The sequence below is a fragment of the Geotrypetes seraphini genome, chromosome 2 (genome assembly GCF_902459505.1).
Source record: "Geotrypetes seraphini chromosome 2, aGeoSer1.1, whole genome shotgun sequence".
Lineage (NCBI taxonomy): Eukaryota > Metazoa > Chordata > Amphibia > Gymnophiona > Dermophiidae > Geotrypetes > Geotrypetes seraphini.
In genome coordinates this window covers 461878506-461894552 of record NC_047085.1, presented here as the reverse complement: position 1 = coordinate 461894552, position 16047 = coordinate 461878506, and the positions used below count along the sequence as shown (strand labels likewise).

General features: G+C 41.2%; 1 protein-coding gene across 5 annotated transcripts in view; it reads right to left on the bottom strand.

The window, feature by feature from the left end:
- Positions 1-16047, bottom strand: part of DIP2C (disco interacting protein 2 homolog C) — an 800316-nt gene that overhangs the window by 192269 nt on the left and 592000 nt on the right. For all 5 annotated transcript variants that reach the window (XR_004538170.1, XR_004538171.1, XM_033931571.1 and 2 more), the window contains exons 13-15: positions 15250-15352; positions 14461-14525; positions 3062-3155 (exon numbers count right to left, since the gene is read on the bottom strand). Coding sequence is in view for 3 of the 5 variants with exons in the window: in XM_033931571.1 (XP_033787462.1) it covers positions 3062-3155; positions 14461-14525; positions 15250-15352 (262 nt within the window). In the remaining 2 variants the exon portion in view is untranslated. The remainder of the gene's footprint in view (positions 1-3061; positions 3156-14460; positions 14526-15249; positions 15353-16047) is intronic.

Below are 16047 nucleotides of genomic sequence, written 5' to 3'. Positions count from 1 at the left end.
AACATGGCCGTGTTTTGCCAAAATAGCTGTATCAGGGGCAAACTTACCAGCTGGTGAATGACACACTGAAAACACCAAAGCTGCAATACAAACATGCATGGGTCATTGCAATTGATATGTGTATTGCAGCTTTGGTGTTTTCAGTGCGCCATTCACCAGCTGGTAAGTTTGTCATGGTTGTAGCCATTTTGGCAAAATGTGGCCATGTTGGGCTTGTGTGACATTCACTAGCTGGTAGGTTTGCCATTGCTGTAGCCATTTTGGCAAAATGCAGCCATGTTGGGCATGTTTTATGTCCCGGGAGAACGTCAATAAAGACTGTTTTCGTACTTTGGTCTGCTTCTCTATTATTCCTTGTTTCAATTATTGCCTTTAAAAATATGCATTTATGTGCATAAATCATCCTGGGAAATGTATCCAAAGAGCAAGTGTCAATGTAAGCACATATTCTGGAGTTGAGGAGTCTACTGGTGGTTAAAACAACAAGCTGAGGATGAAGGAAACCAAAGTTCATGTCCCACTGATATACCCTGGTGATCTTGATAAAATCAAATTTGTCTCGGGTACAAATTCAGGGGCCCTTTTACCAAACAGCAGTAGAATGTGGTCTTAGCACACCCTTACACAGGTTGTTTCCACACACACAAGCCAATTTTTACCACTGGGGTAAAATGGCTGAGTTTCCAATTTTTAGTATTAATGGCCCGCTCTCCACTTCCAGCATTAAAAAATAAATTTTATTTTTTTAGCACATGGGTAGCATCATACAGCACAGTTAATTAACATAACAGGTGCTATCCAGGGACAGCAGGCAGATATTCTCACATGTGGATGATGTCATCCATGGAGTCCAGTACGGACTGTGAAAAGTGCACCGGCACTTTAAGAATTCATAAGATTTTAGACTGCCTGCACCACGCATGTGCAAGTGCCTTCCCACCAGACGAGGGCTCGTGGTACCTCAATTCCATGCTTTGCAAATTTCCTCAATGAGTGGATTGTAAGAAAGCCACTGAGGATGCCATCGCTCAAACTTTGTGTGCCGTAACACATCCCTTGAGTTGCAACCCAGTCTGAGCATAGCAGAAGGAAATACAGGTCGCTAGCTGAGTAGAAATAGTTCTCTTGGTGACAGGTTGGCCTAGTTTGTTGGGATCAAAGGAGAGGAACAGTTGTGGTGATGACCTGTGTGGTTTCATTTTTTGCAGGTAGTACACCAAGGCGCGCTTACAGTGCCTATGAGAACTATGCTCGGGCTGGGCTGGTACCGATGAGGTGGGTGTAGACACTGGCATGGAGATTGGTTTGACTATGTCACCAATCTCTCTGCACAGAAAATCATCGATCTTAGATCAAATATCCTGTACTGATACTAGAGACTGAGCGGGCATCAATGATACGGCAGGGTGTCTGGGGGTGGGAGACCTTGACTAGGATGTACACCCAACAGGAGACACAGCCTGCACTGAAGGAGAATGCCGGCATCAAGGCTTGGCCTGCATCAAGGGACTCAATGCTGAAGAGGTCGGCTTCTTAGCAGGCTCTCTGGAGGCAGGAATGTCCAATGTCGATGTAGGCACCGTTGGTACCAAGGATTGTGACTTTTCTTCCATAAGAGTACAAAATTTCTTTTCCTTCTGAAGCTGACGGGCCTTCAACGAACACTTCTGAAGAACAGAGCAACAAATGCAGGAGTCCACCTAAAGTTCAGGCCCCAAACACTATATACACAAGTTGTATGGGTCAGTGATCGAAATATGCCATTGATACCGACTACACTTCTTGAACCCGCTTGATGTCAGACATGGACAGGGAAAATTTGAGTGGCTAAATTAAACACAATTTTTATATGCAAAAGAAAACTGCATAAAACGAAACCCCAGCCTCCAAAAGAGAACTAAGGCAAACTAACAAAATAAAAGAAGAAATGTCTCTTTTTTTATTTTGATAGTAACGAAAAATAGTAATGGTTAACAAAAAAATGAAAGAAAAAAACCTTGTGAAAATATATTTCACAAATGAATGCGCTGAGGGAAGGCAACACAGCACTAGAAAACACAACTTCTTTGCCCCACAGAAAACGCAGAGCTGAGGAGGCGGGAAGGCACTAGCGCATACACAGTGCGGGAAGTCTAAAGCTTATGAATTATTAAAGTGTCGGTGCACTTTTCATTGTCCGTACCGGGCTCCGTGGATGATGTCACCCACATGTGAGAATATGCTGTCTACTTGTCTTAGGATACTAAAATTACTGCGAGACACCTCAGTGTGTCCTGTGGTAAGCCATCTTTTCCAAGTTTACTTAGTCTTTGATATACCAACCAACAAGGCACCTTTCTGGGCAATGTATAGTAAAATATAAAATACAATCCACCAAGTGAAAATAATTCCATTCGTTAATAGGAAAGAGGAAAAGAGGAAATAAAGAAGGGAAAAAAGGGCCTTTTTATCACAGGTTTGTAAAAAGGGCCCCTTACAATGCAAGTAGAGAATGACACAGGGACAAATTTTTTCCCGTCCCCATGGGAACTTATTTTCCCATCCCGGAGAGTTCTTTTCCTGAACTCTGCCCTATTCCTGCAAGTTCTGTCCTCATCTGCACAAGCCTCAAACACTTTAACCTTTTCCTATCGTGTGTCCCGGATGACGGGACATTCCAAAAATGACATAGACAGTTGATGAACAGTCTGTATGGACTAATAAAGATCCAAGAACACAAAATATTTGAATTTACAGACTTATGACTTATTTACATTATATTTACAATAGCCGTAAATAATAACGGTGAATAATACAAAACTTTGCTAAACTAATTATGATTGGAACCAGCGTAACATAAAATTTATTATGATAGGTAATAAGTAAAAACAGGTGCAAATCTCCATGGGCAGTTTTTCCCTAGGCAAGTCTCAAAGAGAAAGAATGCAAGTGTTCTCTTTCTTTCTGAGAGCTGGAACAAAACCCACAAGTTAAAACAAGTGTAGATTTTGCCATACCCATGCCGTTTTAAAAACTGCCCCCATGTGCTATTCCAATGAGTGTTTAGAAATGTCCTCTTTACCTTTGTACTGGCAAACTTTCTGTATCCATGAGAGAGGATTTACTTTCATTAAGGAATACGGGATGCTTATGACATGCATCATGTTCATGACACTCTGAAAAGCAAAAATACAACAGCCAAGCAGTCAGGACTAACCACACTTTTGCTTTCCACTTCTTCCCTTCATTTTTAACCTTTACTCTGACCCTGTCAGTCTAACAGAATCTAGAAGCTTTAATAGAAAGGAGAAATAATCGAGTTCTCCATTCATTTTCCCATCTGGTGACTGCACAAATCAATTTACAGACTCTTTTCAAGCTGCAGATCAAAGTGTCTAGAGTCAAAGTGGACTACTTTTAACAGTGGCATGAGGCTGACTTCAAATGTATCATGAGAAAGAAAAAAATGAATATGCTACTGCAGTTACTATACTCAAAGTATATTCACCTCCCTGGTTTAGCTTTCAGTGCTACATCCTATCAGGTAGTGATAGAAACCTGATGCTCACATCCATATCAGCCAATGGAAATGATAATGTTCCTGCAAATGTGGGAGAACTAAACTCTTTTCGAGGTGGGGGTGAGAAAGAAATATATGAACCAAAAGTGTCCTCAGCCCCTGGAAGTATGACATAAGACTATATTTAAAGCAAAAACCTGAACACAAAATTACTGCTTTTCATTTGAGAATCAGTTGTCACTTTTATGCTTTTCTACTTCTATATTACATACTGTACAAACAATATTTCAGGTGGGAAGCCAAATAAAGAGTATTACTTTTATGCCAGAAAGGTAATATAGCCCTGCTGGAAGAGTCAATAATTTAAGCTTCATTTTGGACGCAGAAAAATGGCCTTTTCTTCCAATTCCCCCTCCCCCCTCCAGCAGAAAGCAAATTCTTAAAACATCACACTTTCAGGAAGCCTCAGCAAAAGTCAGTATCTTGCATTATGCCCTTCTGGGTCTAAGTCACTCCTTGCTCTCATCCAAGCAATGCAACAAAAGGAGCGATGCAACAAAGATAGCTTATGAATTGGCAGGACAGAGATCACATTCTTTCCAGGAGAAGGTCCCATTATCTTCCCTTGTTTTGACCAATGAAAAGGCATTTCTTCTTTCTTTTTAGGCTACTAGCAAGCCCTAAAACAGAAAATGAATTATGGCAACCCACTGGCAAAGAAAACAAACCAAGCAGGAGGAGAGCTTGGAAATCAATGAGAGAGAATGTGTTATGATTGGACAGCAGAATACAAAATGGGTGTGTATAGTAGGAAGTTGGAATTACACCAGTGTCAGAACACAGCCTGCTGAAGGAGTTACCATGAGTAACCTGGAAACGGAAAGGCAAGGATGTGATTATACAGAAGTGTCAAACATCTGAAGTATGAGGACACATGAAACAGGGCAATGCAAACAGTGATGTCAAAGTAGCTTGGGTGAGTGGTAAGCAAAAAAAAAATAAAAAAAAATATATATATATATATATTTTTTTTTTAAACTGAAGCTGCTGAGCCTTTATTTATCTCCCTGCACAAAACTACCACAACTGCTGATCGAAGCTCACTTCTAGGAATGCATGAGTTAACACTCTTGGAGGACAAGGCAATAAGGTGTGGTAAGCTCAGTGCATTATTTTGTGAGTTAATATATTACTCATGATTTAATAAGACTTAACATACAAAAAAGTGTGCAGAATACACATTTTTAAATGTGCTAAAATTTGCACTTCTTCATGAATCTCTAACGGTTTAAGCTATTACTCCCCTATATTAGGTGGTGCACTGAAACCGAGGTACTCAATACTGGCTTCCGGGAAGGGAAAGGAATGGCATTTGATATACTGCCTTTCTGTGGTTACAATCAAAATGGAGCGGGTAACTTTTCCCCCATCCTTTTGTTTCATACCTTGCCTTTTTTTATTTATAAATTGTATTTAATCCTTTTTTAATTTTTTCCTTCTAAGACCCTTAACCGACCCTTCAGATAATCTCAGGGCCCCTTGCTCGGCTCATCTCCTCCTTCATGATAGCTCCTGCTTCTTCTACCCTCTTCCTTCTTCATCTGCCAAGTTTGGCTAAATTTGTTGTAAATCTTCCTTTTTCATCTGCCAAGTTTGGCTAAATTTGTTGTAAATCCGATAAATTTGTTGTAAATCTACATGTCTATGCGGATCCTAATCTAATTAATGTAAACCACCTAGAACTCGCTGGTATGGTGGTATATAAGAATAAAATTATTATTATTTGTCCGGTCCACAGTAGTCTTAATTGTCTGGTCTGAGCAATATGGTTTTTTTTCTTTTTTTTACCCCAATTTTACTAGTACTTGTAAATCGCATTGAACTAAGATTTTGCGATCAAATCAAATTTTTATTAAGCTTGAAACTTGAAACATTACATATTATGTACATGTAAAACCGCTTTGGCTTTGGCTAAAAAATAAAATAATGTACCTATTTTGTATCTGAAGCAACGGAGGGTTAAGCGACTCACCCAGATTCACAAAGGGTTGCAGTAGAAATTGAACCCAGTTCCTCTGGTTCTCACCCCATTAGTCTATTCTCCCATTCGGTGTGTTTTGCAACAGGTGATAGCACAAGTGGAGCTGGGGTGAAGATGTCTCTACCAAATGTTGCAGATGCTAATGCTGAACTTGTTCCCTGTACCCGCTGCCAATGACGTCTATGCCCTTTGCCCAAAACCTAAAATACTCAGGCAAACAGCGCTAATGGGTGAGAGTGTCTGCTGTCCAAGGTCCATCTATTTGACCCAGCATAAACATACGGGAGCCCTGCACACACACAAGCATTTAGCACCGTCTTGGGTGAATCTTTGTAGAGGCAATTAATAAATCCCAATAGATAAATATATATAGGAAATTACAGAGAGATATTGGAGAAGCTTGCAGCAAAGAGAGACTAGGTCCCACCAGCTGCAAACCGGAAAGGCCTACAGCAGCGACAAATGCAGAGAATAAAAACTGACAAGGAAGCCAGGTCCCACCAGTCAAGAAGAAGCAGAAGCATGCAACAATAAAAGCTGCAGCATGGTGGCAGGGAGGATAGGCCTTGCCACATGAACATATATAAAGGTTCACAGTAGTGGTGGTGGTACTAGTAACAGGGTGGTGGTAGGGGTGTGGAAAAACCTACAGCAGAGACAAAAAAAAGTGGAATTCTGGGGACAGGGAGGGTAGGCACTGTTCTATGAACATAGAGGCGCTCAGTGGTAGCAGACGTAGTAGCAGTTGGTGGGAATGAGGAAGAATCTGCAATAGCAGCAGAAGACATGGCAATTAGCAGTCCGAGAGGGTAGGCCTTGTTAGCTAAATAATAAAAATATTAGTTTATTTTTATATTCCGCCATACCCGGGAGTTCTAGGCGGTTCACATCAATCAATCATTATACATACAGTACAAATAGATATTTAAAACTGAAATCATCTAAAATTTCGGCAAAGTTAAAAGCTTACAGTGGGAAGATACAACAATTTAAAATGAGATAAAAATTATAAGTAAGTAATAAGATACATTAGGTTGCCAGTCTATTGAATAATTGAGTTTCTATCTGTTTTCTAAAATCAAGATAAGAGGAAGCTTCTAACGCAACTTTGGCAAGCCATGTATTCAGTGTGGCCGCCTGAAAAGAAAAGGTTCTGTCGAAGAACCTTTTGTAATGACAGGATTTTATTGAGGGATATGCAAACAAGTGTACTCTTCGAGAGCTCTTATTAATATAACTCGGGGTAAAATAGCCTGGTAGCATGCCAAATACTGCTTTGCAGCAGATCCATGAGAACTTAAATAAGACTAATGATGAGCAGAAAGGCTGGTCACGACAGTAGTGGGGAGCCCAGGACCTACCACTCAAATATGAGGTGGTGGCAACTGTGGAAACAGGGAGGCCAAGGATCAAGTCCAAAATACATGAACAGGAAGCAACTGTGGAAATAAGTGAAAGAAGAAAGAAGGAGTTTTAAGTGTTGGGTGCGGAAAGTTTACTCAGTCGGTATTCCCTCTAAGCTGTGCATGGCATGTGCACACAAACAACTTGTGTACTATATAAAAATGTTATGCACGACCATGAGAGGCCATTACTGCTCTTTCCTGTCTTCAGCTTCTAGGTGCTGCCGCTGCAGTGGGACAGCAGCAGCCAGGTTTGGACCTTGGAGCTCTTCTCTATTCCCATTTGAGGGACCTGCCATATTCCTGCACATTCTGATGCTGACTTCCTGAGATAGGCCCAGATGACCACTATTCTTAGAACAGGAGCTCTGCAATACATTCTAGGACTATAACCTCCTGAGGAGGAATCTCCACTTAGAACCCCCCCCCTTCAGTTCTTTTTACCATAATGGTAGTAGTGTCTGACAGAACTACTGCAAAAAGAAAAATAAACTTTTCATATTTCATCTTTAATATACCACAAATAGTTAATACATGTAAACGGTTTATAAAAAAAAATAAGCTATATAAGGGAAAGGAAAAGAAACAAAAGGAAAAACTAATTATAATAAAATGTTATAAGGAGAAGGAATGGGATTAATTACCTAACTGGTGGAAACAAAAGGAGGGAAAAGAATGAAAACGAGACACCATAAGTAAAGTGAAAAGGAAACATCAAAATTGTGGCTATTAATGAATTTAAGTTGCATATGATGAGAAAGCACATTGGAAAAAGTAAGCTTTCAATAGCGACAAACTTCAAAAAAGATAGTTGAGATCAAAGGTATAAAGGAAGTGAATTCCATAATATTGGGGCAGTAACACAAAAGCATATAGAATGATTCAGCACAGAGTGAATCTGGTGGAAGGAACAAGGAGAAGCTGCTGATTTGCAGAATACAAAGCTCGAGATGGTTGATATGGAACAAGGTGTGAATACAGAAATGATGGTGAACCTGAGTGAATAACGTGAAAAGATTTAATTATAAGTTTAAATGATAAACAAAAAATAATTGATAAACAGTGCTGGACATTTTCAGAGGCATTATCTGGTTAAGTGCTGTTGAATGTGCCCGGTTGCCTCGGATAGACAATCTAAATGGCCAGAAGTCTCCTTTGGCCATTTAAATTGGTTTTAATATCATGCCATCTGTGTTCAGCAGTAAAATATTCTAGGAAATTGAAATATCCTGACATGGACATCCCGATTCATATTTTGAAGTCCTGGAGTTAGAAGCTACTAAGTAGTAGATTTAAAACAGACCAGAGAAAATATCTCTTCACACAACATATAATTAAACTCTGATATTCTTTGTCGGAGAATGTGGTGAAATCAGTTAGCTTAGCAGGGTTTAAAAAAGGTTTGGATAATTTCCTAAAAGAGAAGTCTATAGGGCTTTATTGAGATGGCTTGGGGAAATCAACTGTTTAGTCCTAGGATAAACAGCATAAAATCTGTTTTACTATTTGGAATCTAGCTAGGTACCAGGAACCTGGGTTGGCCAAGGTTGGAAACAGGATGCTGGGTTTGATGGACATTTGGTCTGTCTCAGTATAGCAATTCTTATGTTCTTTAATTAAAGTAACAAACATCTAGGCAGCTTGGTCTTCAGGATTATCACAATGAAAATGAATTATATTTGCACACAATGGGTGTCCATTATATGCAAATTTATCTCATGCATATCTATTGTGATAATATTGAAATTCTGATTGTCTAGGTGTGCCTCCAGAAGAGGGCTGAGCAGCACCACCTTAACTGGTAACACACATTAGTAAATCCTTCCATTAGTAAATCCTTCCACTGGTGCCAAACATTTTCTTCTCTCACCATGAACTCTCTCCAATTGCTCTGCTAATCCCAAACCCATTCTGTGCAGGATTTATACCCGCATATGAAAAAAAAAAAAACCTGGCAATGCTGTGGATCATTTTTGCAATACTTCCCAACAAACCAATTTGCTATGTGCTTGAAGAGGAGCAGACAAGGGTGATCAAGAATGTTCGGCAATCTCTCCGAAAGCCGATATATAGTGGACCTGGAGTTAGAGGCTTGGCAGCTCAGTTCTCTGATGTACCCTCAAGGAAGGTCTGGGTTTGTGCTCATCTTGATGAACACCCAAGATGTACTTATACTGCAGTAGTAATGTCCAGCTGACTAAACAGTATGCACTGAAGAACCATGCATCTATCTGCAATGAGATGCACAGAGAAGACTGCACTGATAATTTGCCAATCTGCAATGACAAAAATAGTAGGGATGATAGCTCTGGCAGGTTATTGTGCTGCCATGATAGGCTTAACTGTGTAAGATATTATCTAGAGCAGTGATTCCCAACCCTGTCCTGGAGGAACACCAGGCCAATCGGGTTTTGGGGCTAGCCCTAATGAATATGCATGAGAGAGATTTGCATATGATGGAAGTGATAGGCATGCAAATTTGCTTCATGCATATTCATTAGGGCTAGCCTGAAAACCCAATTGGCCTGGTGTTCCTCCAGGACAGGGTTGGGAACCACTGATCTAGAGGATATTGGTTTGATGCTTCAGTGCTAACAGGATTATTCCAGACTTGGGTTTATTCAAGTATCATTAAAACAAATGCACTTTTGGCCTGGTCACCTCCAACATACCTGGTAATCTTCAAGTGACTGCTTGACCAGTTGATGGTCATACTCTGTTGCCCCTAGATCTCAGGTGCACATTACCATAAAAGGAAATGGAGGAAGAGCCAGCCGATCTCGGCACAGAGGAAATTCTTCCTTCAAATGGGCCATGAGCAAAGCATTTGTGGTCTTGCTTCTACCTCTGTCCGGTTAGTCAACTAGGCAAGCAAAACAGGGAAGAAAATTCTAGATCTGCACTAGCCTAATGGTTAGTGCAGTGGCCTGAGAACCAGAGGAACTAGGTTTTGATTCCCAATACAGCTCATTGTGACTCTGGGTAAGTCACAACCCTCCACTGCTTCAGGTACAAAATAAGTACCCGCAAATAATATGTAAACCACTTTGATTGTAACTACAGAAAGGCAGTCTTATCAAATCCCATCTTCTTTCACTTTGTACTGCATCATGGGTAGAGATCGAACTCCCAGGTCCAGTTGGGACATGAAGGCAAAACTAAAATGTAATTCTCTCTTAAAATTAAATACAGGAAAGAAAGAAAAATGACAAATGAAGAATGCCACTAGAAAGTGCAAAGGTAAAAAAAAAAAAAAAAAAATCTCTCAAAAGGGTATCGAGAGGACTTTGCATCATGCTTGTTCAGCAGAGAACAAAACAAAACTGAGCAGCAGAGGAGACCGCTGTGTGTGGAAGGGATCATGAATGCTCAGTATATGTTACACTACGTTCTGAGGGCATCAGTGTCTCCAAATGACAGGAATGAACCTCACTTCTAAGCCAGGGTATATAGGAATATGATCTCAATCTCTCAAATTTACTGCTATGGCACAATGCTAGTATTACAGAGAGCCCAAAAGTGCTTCCTCTGGAGTTCATAAGGTGTAACATGATCCAGGTATGTCTGAAAGTTGCTTTTGATCAAGCCTGTGACACCCAAAACGATGGAAAATAATTCTGCATCATTTTCTTGTTCTCAGACTGAATGTCTAGGCACTTGAGGATCTTCTTTCTCTCTCCATATGATTCCGGGTAGTTGCTTGAGACTGACACCTCTATAATCAATGCTGCTCTGGAGGTTCTCTCTTTTCCACTATGCCAGGTTTCCTTCTATCTAGCTTTTTATTGATCAGAAAGGGGATGTCCCGGGTATTCATAATATGCTCTGAGCTCTGGCAGAGCTGTTCTGTCCCAGTGACATACACTAGTCATGTCATCCACTTTGTGCCTAATTCAATTCTGTTTGTCAACAGAAATTTGTGTGAGCAAATAATAATAAGCTGTTAATGATATTCACAGGGGTTGCTATTCAATAAATAACATATAACTGGAAAGATTGTGCTTTTGGTGGAATTCAGTGTGTCATGTGTTTAAAATGGAAAGAGCTTGACAGTTCAGAAGGGATATTATAAGAAACTAGTCATTAAGCCCGTTACATTAACGGGTGCTAGAATATGTCTATCTGTCTTTCTTTCTTTCTGTGTCTCTCCCTGCCCCTGTCTCTTTCTTCGTCTCTCTCCCTCCCACTGTCTGTCTTTCTTTCTGTCTTCCTGCCTGCTGTCTTTCTGTGTGTCTGTTTTTCATTCACGTGCGCTGCCTGCCTATCTTTCTGTCTCTCTCCATGGCCCCCTTTTGTCTCCCCCCCAAAGCAAACCAAGATTGCTCCCTGGCCCCCTTTTCCTATCCCCCCTCCCCCACTTCCCTGTGCAGCAACAGCAGCATTCCCCCCTTCTCTGTGTAGCAGCAACAGCATTCCCCCCTTCCCTGTACAGCAGCATTCCCCCACACTTCCCTGTGCAGCAGCATTCCCCCCTTTCCCTGTGTAGCAGCAGCATTCCCCCCACTTCCCTGTGCAGCAGCAGCATTCCCCCTTCCCTGTGCACCCACCCCTTGCCTGCTCCCCCTGTTCCCTTCCTTTTCCCTCCCCCCATCCAGCAGCATTCCTTTCCTGCTCCCCCTGTGCATATGACCCAGAGAAATCTACTTGCCTCACAGAAAAGTGCTGCACCGCGCTGTTGCTGGCCTCAGTGTCTTCTCTACACTGCGGCCAACCCTAGCGGAAACAGGAAGTTGTGAGAGGGCGGGCCGCAGTGGAGAGAAGATTGTGAGGCCAGTGGCAGTACAGCGCAGCGCTTTTCAGTTAAACGCTGTGAGCAGGCGAGAAGGAGGAGGAGGAAAAATAGATGCCGGCAGGGGGGTTTGGAGGTCAGGGCGCGTGCGGCAAGCCGCCGCTCGTGCCTGAAGATTTTAAAAGAGCGCTTGGCGTTGGGGCGTGTGCGGCAAGCCGCCGCTTGCGCCTGAAAATTTAATGGTAATGTCGGATGGCTCGGTGTGGGCCCCATGCAGCAGGAGCTGAAAGCAGCGCTGGGGGCTTGTGAGAGGAGCCGCCGCTGCTGGCGGCCAAGGTAGGTTCTGGGAAGAAGGCTGGGGACTCGCGCATGCGCACTCCTGCGACCACAGACCTACAGCGCACGGAACACGCAAATAGGAGTGCGCATGCGCGGCTAGCTTTTTATTATATAGGATTCAAGGATGTGTGGGGACCATTTTTAAATTATTATAATGAATGATTTACACTTTTCCCAATTTTAATTTTTGCATATGGAATGGGGAGGGGAGAGGGTTGGATTTTTATTAATATTACATATGAATGATAAGACAATATATTCCTGTGGTTTTTCTTTTGATGAATATGGATGTGGATGGGGGGTGGGAGATATTTCTTTTTCTGTTGTATAATATGGTGGATTTTCAAGTGTTATTGTATTGTTTAATATTTGGCTGTACACTTGTTGTGAATTATAAAATGAATAAAGAAAAAAAAAAAAAAAAAGAAATTTATGTGAGAAAAGATTTTGCACTTGGTGTCATTCTAAGTCAGAGTTTTGTTGCTTGCCCTCCCCCAATCATAAAGGCATTCTGCTGCATCTACATTTTGAAACGGCAGGGTCTCTTTGTTCTGAATGACCTTTGGCAGGCCTTTTTCTACTTTACAAAATGTCCAACAATGCAATCAATGTAACCGCTACTGAGGTGACAGTAGATTCAGAAATGTTTTTTCTACAGCAAGTAACAGGGCGAGAGAGAGAAGGGCAGTAGCATGCTGCGTGTGAGCAGTGAAGCCACTCAGGGTGCAAAGGAAACGGGGGCTCCAAAATTGTGTCCAGTCTGCTCGGCTGTGACGTAGTGGGTGGGTTAGGAACTCTAGGGGGGCATGTCACATGGGTCATATTTCTGGATTGGTATGGTCCTATGAGAGAGATGACTGCTACTAGACAGGAGGTAAAGAGGAGAGGGGAAATGCTGAATAAGGGGTAAGTGGGAGGCAGAAGAGGGATGCTATTGGTTGTTTATCCTATTTAAACTGCTTTATGTTGTTGTGCATATACTATGTGCCCCACTGAGGTAATGCACATTTAATATAAATTTCAGTACTGAATGGGAAGGGATTCCCAACACAATAATAGATGTGGCTAGATTATCCTTTAGAATCTATTTAGAAATTAGAATCCAACTCCATCCCCACTAGGCCCATTTTAATTTCCAGGCTGCCTTCTTAAAAAAAAAAAAAGGCTACTTACAATCAAAACAATATTGGTGTCTGCCTGTTGCAGCAGCTTTCAAGGTCATTCTTCTTGCCTGTAGTTGGGGAGTCCCATTTGTAAGGATGTACTTGGAGAAAACCAGCTTACTTAGTTGCAGCAGATGTTCTCAATACAAGCAGGATACGAGTCCTCACCCCCCCACCCATGTCTCTGAGGAGTTGCATTCTTAAGAAGTTCCTGCACAACAGCAGCAGGTGGGAAGTGACATGCATGCGTAGTAGTTTTCGCAAAACTTTTCAGCTGATTTAAGTTGGAAAAGGTTTCCCACATTAGGAATTCCACGAGGATTTGCATTCTGCTATCCTCAAAGTCAACCTCCTTATTTATGGGCAGCACAGAAAGGAGGGGGATTCCCCACATTCTCATTTGGTATTGTTAAAGTTTGCTTGGTGGGTTGAAGAATTGGAGGATTTCCAAAGTTTCTGCCCTGAATTCTTCCCTCTAATGTAAATGGAATGACTCATTATTTCCTTAATAAGGTCAATGAAGGAGGAGTTCCCTCAGGAGGGGACTTTTTACTTTCATGTGAAAGAGATGAATCTAATGGCAAACCAGATGTGCCTTCCTCTGTCTAGAGAATATGTCCGGCTCTCAACAAAAGCGCTAGGAGTGCTCAGTCTCTGAGGAGATTCTGGGGCTCTGCCTCAACCTCAATCACCACACATCGATGTGAATGGGCCTCAAATAAGAGCATCAAGAAACCAATGTTCTTTGGTATCTTTGGAGAATCTCTATAGACGAGAATGCATTTGGAAATGCCCAGTTCCTTGGGGATACCTCCAATGACAAGTTGGAAAATAGCCTGATATGGATGGATAGAAGATGACACACACTGATTAGCTGTGTCCTGGCCCTTCAGATGATTCACCTTCAAAGTGATCCTGACTTAAGAGTGAAGACCAGTTGTCAGCCGACAGTAAGTTCTAACAATTCCCAGTGGGCCTCACTGGTTCGTATTCACACTGCCAAATTATAGTTTTCAGTTTTGTCTGAAACCAGGTGGCAAGTTATGGCTTCAGTTTTGGTTTTGTTCGAAAGTGGTTAGATGATTTCAGACAAAACTGAAAAAAGCAGTTTCGGTCGGCCTCTACCTGTACGTTTGTCCTCAATAGGTTGTAAAATTTGTTAAACAGGATCTGTCCCTTATATGTTTGTGTACAGCCCTGCAAATGACTAGCAGCACTAAAGTATTACTAACACAAACAAGTATGTGAAGGAAAATAATTGTTTTAAAAAAAGGGACTCAACTTACCGTAAGAATCCCGTGCCAGAGGCCAACATCCTTCTTAAAATCTAATACATTCACAATGGTTTCCGCTAGCCAGGAAAAACAAAAGACTAGAATTATGCACATGTGAAAACAGATACAAACTCAAAGTTAGCCCATCCAACGGGACAAGTGTCAACCATGGCCTCCCAAACAAATGTAATGCTATGTCTCGTGGCATACTCTTCTCATTTTATTACTAATTGTATATCACACGTCTGTCTTGTTCTTTAGTTAGTTTGATGTAGGCCGCTTCCTACTCCTGTTATATTAGGTTGTAGTGATTGGCATTATGTACCAATGCTTGTTTACTATTGGCCAGTTTATTGGTCAATTGCTGGTTATTTGTTCTGTAACTATAAATGTCAATAAAGATGATTGAATTGAAAAAGAAGGTGTAATCTCAAAGAGAAAATGGCACCGTTTGCCCCGCCTCTAAACTGAGCTACTAGAACGGGCATCTCTCTTCCCAAAAGTTAATTTCAAAATATTGCTGTGGCTTAGTCACATAAGACAACAGTAGTTTATGTAGTGATCATGATTATCTTTGTTTAGACAAGACTTTGAAACCCGAATTCCACAGCAAAGTGAAGTGGCATTATGGACCTTGGTACCTCAGCATTAGAGTGGTCAGGTTTAAATAGCCCATTAAACTCTAGATTGCACCTATCAACAGGTACATGAATGGAAAAAAAACCCCATGAAAACCGACATTTATCCCACTCCTAGCACAGTTCTCAAGTTACGATATAGAAATGAAGGATCTTAATTTACCTTCTGTATACGCGCATGCCTGGGTCAGAGCCTGGCAATGTGTCAGCAGTGCAATTCTTGTCACAGTCACCCCCAGTACACTCCCATCTTTACACGTTTTGTACTAGAAAAGGACAGATCATCACTCAATAAAGAGCAGGCCACTTAACTGTGTTTTATATACGGCCACTTAACCACAACTGTAGATTTGGCCTCGGCCCTGCTTCTTCCATTAAAGACAAAGAGTAGGTAACAGCACTGAGTTCATGCTAAAATTTAGTTTCTTTCACATTCTATAGAAATAAAGGGCTCCTTTTACCAAGGTGCGCTAGCGTTTTTAGCGCATGCACAAAATTACCGCGCGCTACGCTTCTAGAATAACGCCAGCTCAATGCTGGCGTTAAGGTCCAGCACGCGCGGCAATTTAGCGCACGCTATTCTGCGCGTTAAGGCCTTAACGCAGCTTAGTAAAAAGAGCCCAAAGATTATTAAAGAGAAATTTTAAAAAATCAAATCAATTCAGAGAAAAGTAGCGTAATTACCATGTTAGTCAACCTCACCATTTAGAAAGAGAGAGAAATAAATAACATTAAAAAAAACAAACTAAAGGCAACACATTTTTATTTCATTAATACATTTTCTTGACCAATGCATGGGAGGTAAAAAACAAAACTAGCTTTTAATTTGTTTACCTTTATTTCTATACTTTCAGGTAGACTAAAATGGAAAATGTGGTACTTAATTTCTTACTCTACAAACTGTACTTAGCAGCTCCATTTGATTTGTATGCTACTTCAAGAATTCTAGACTATAACAGAG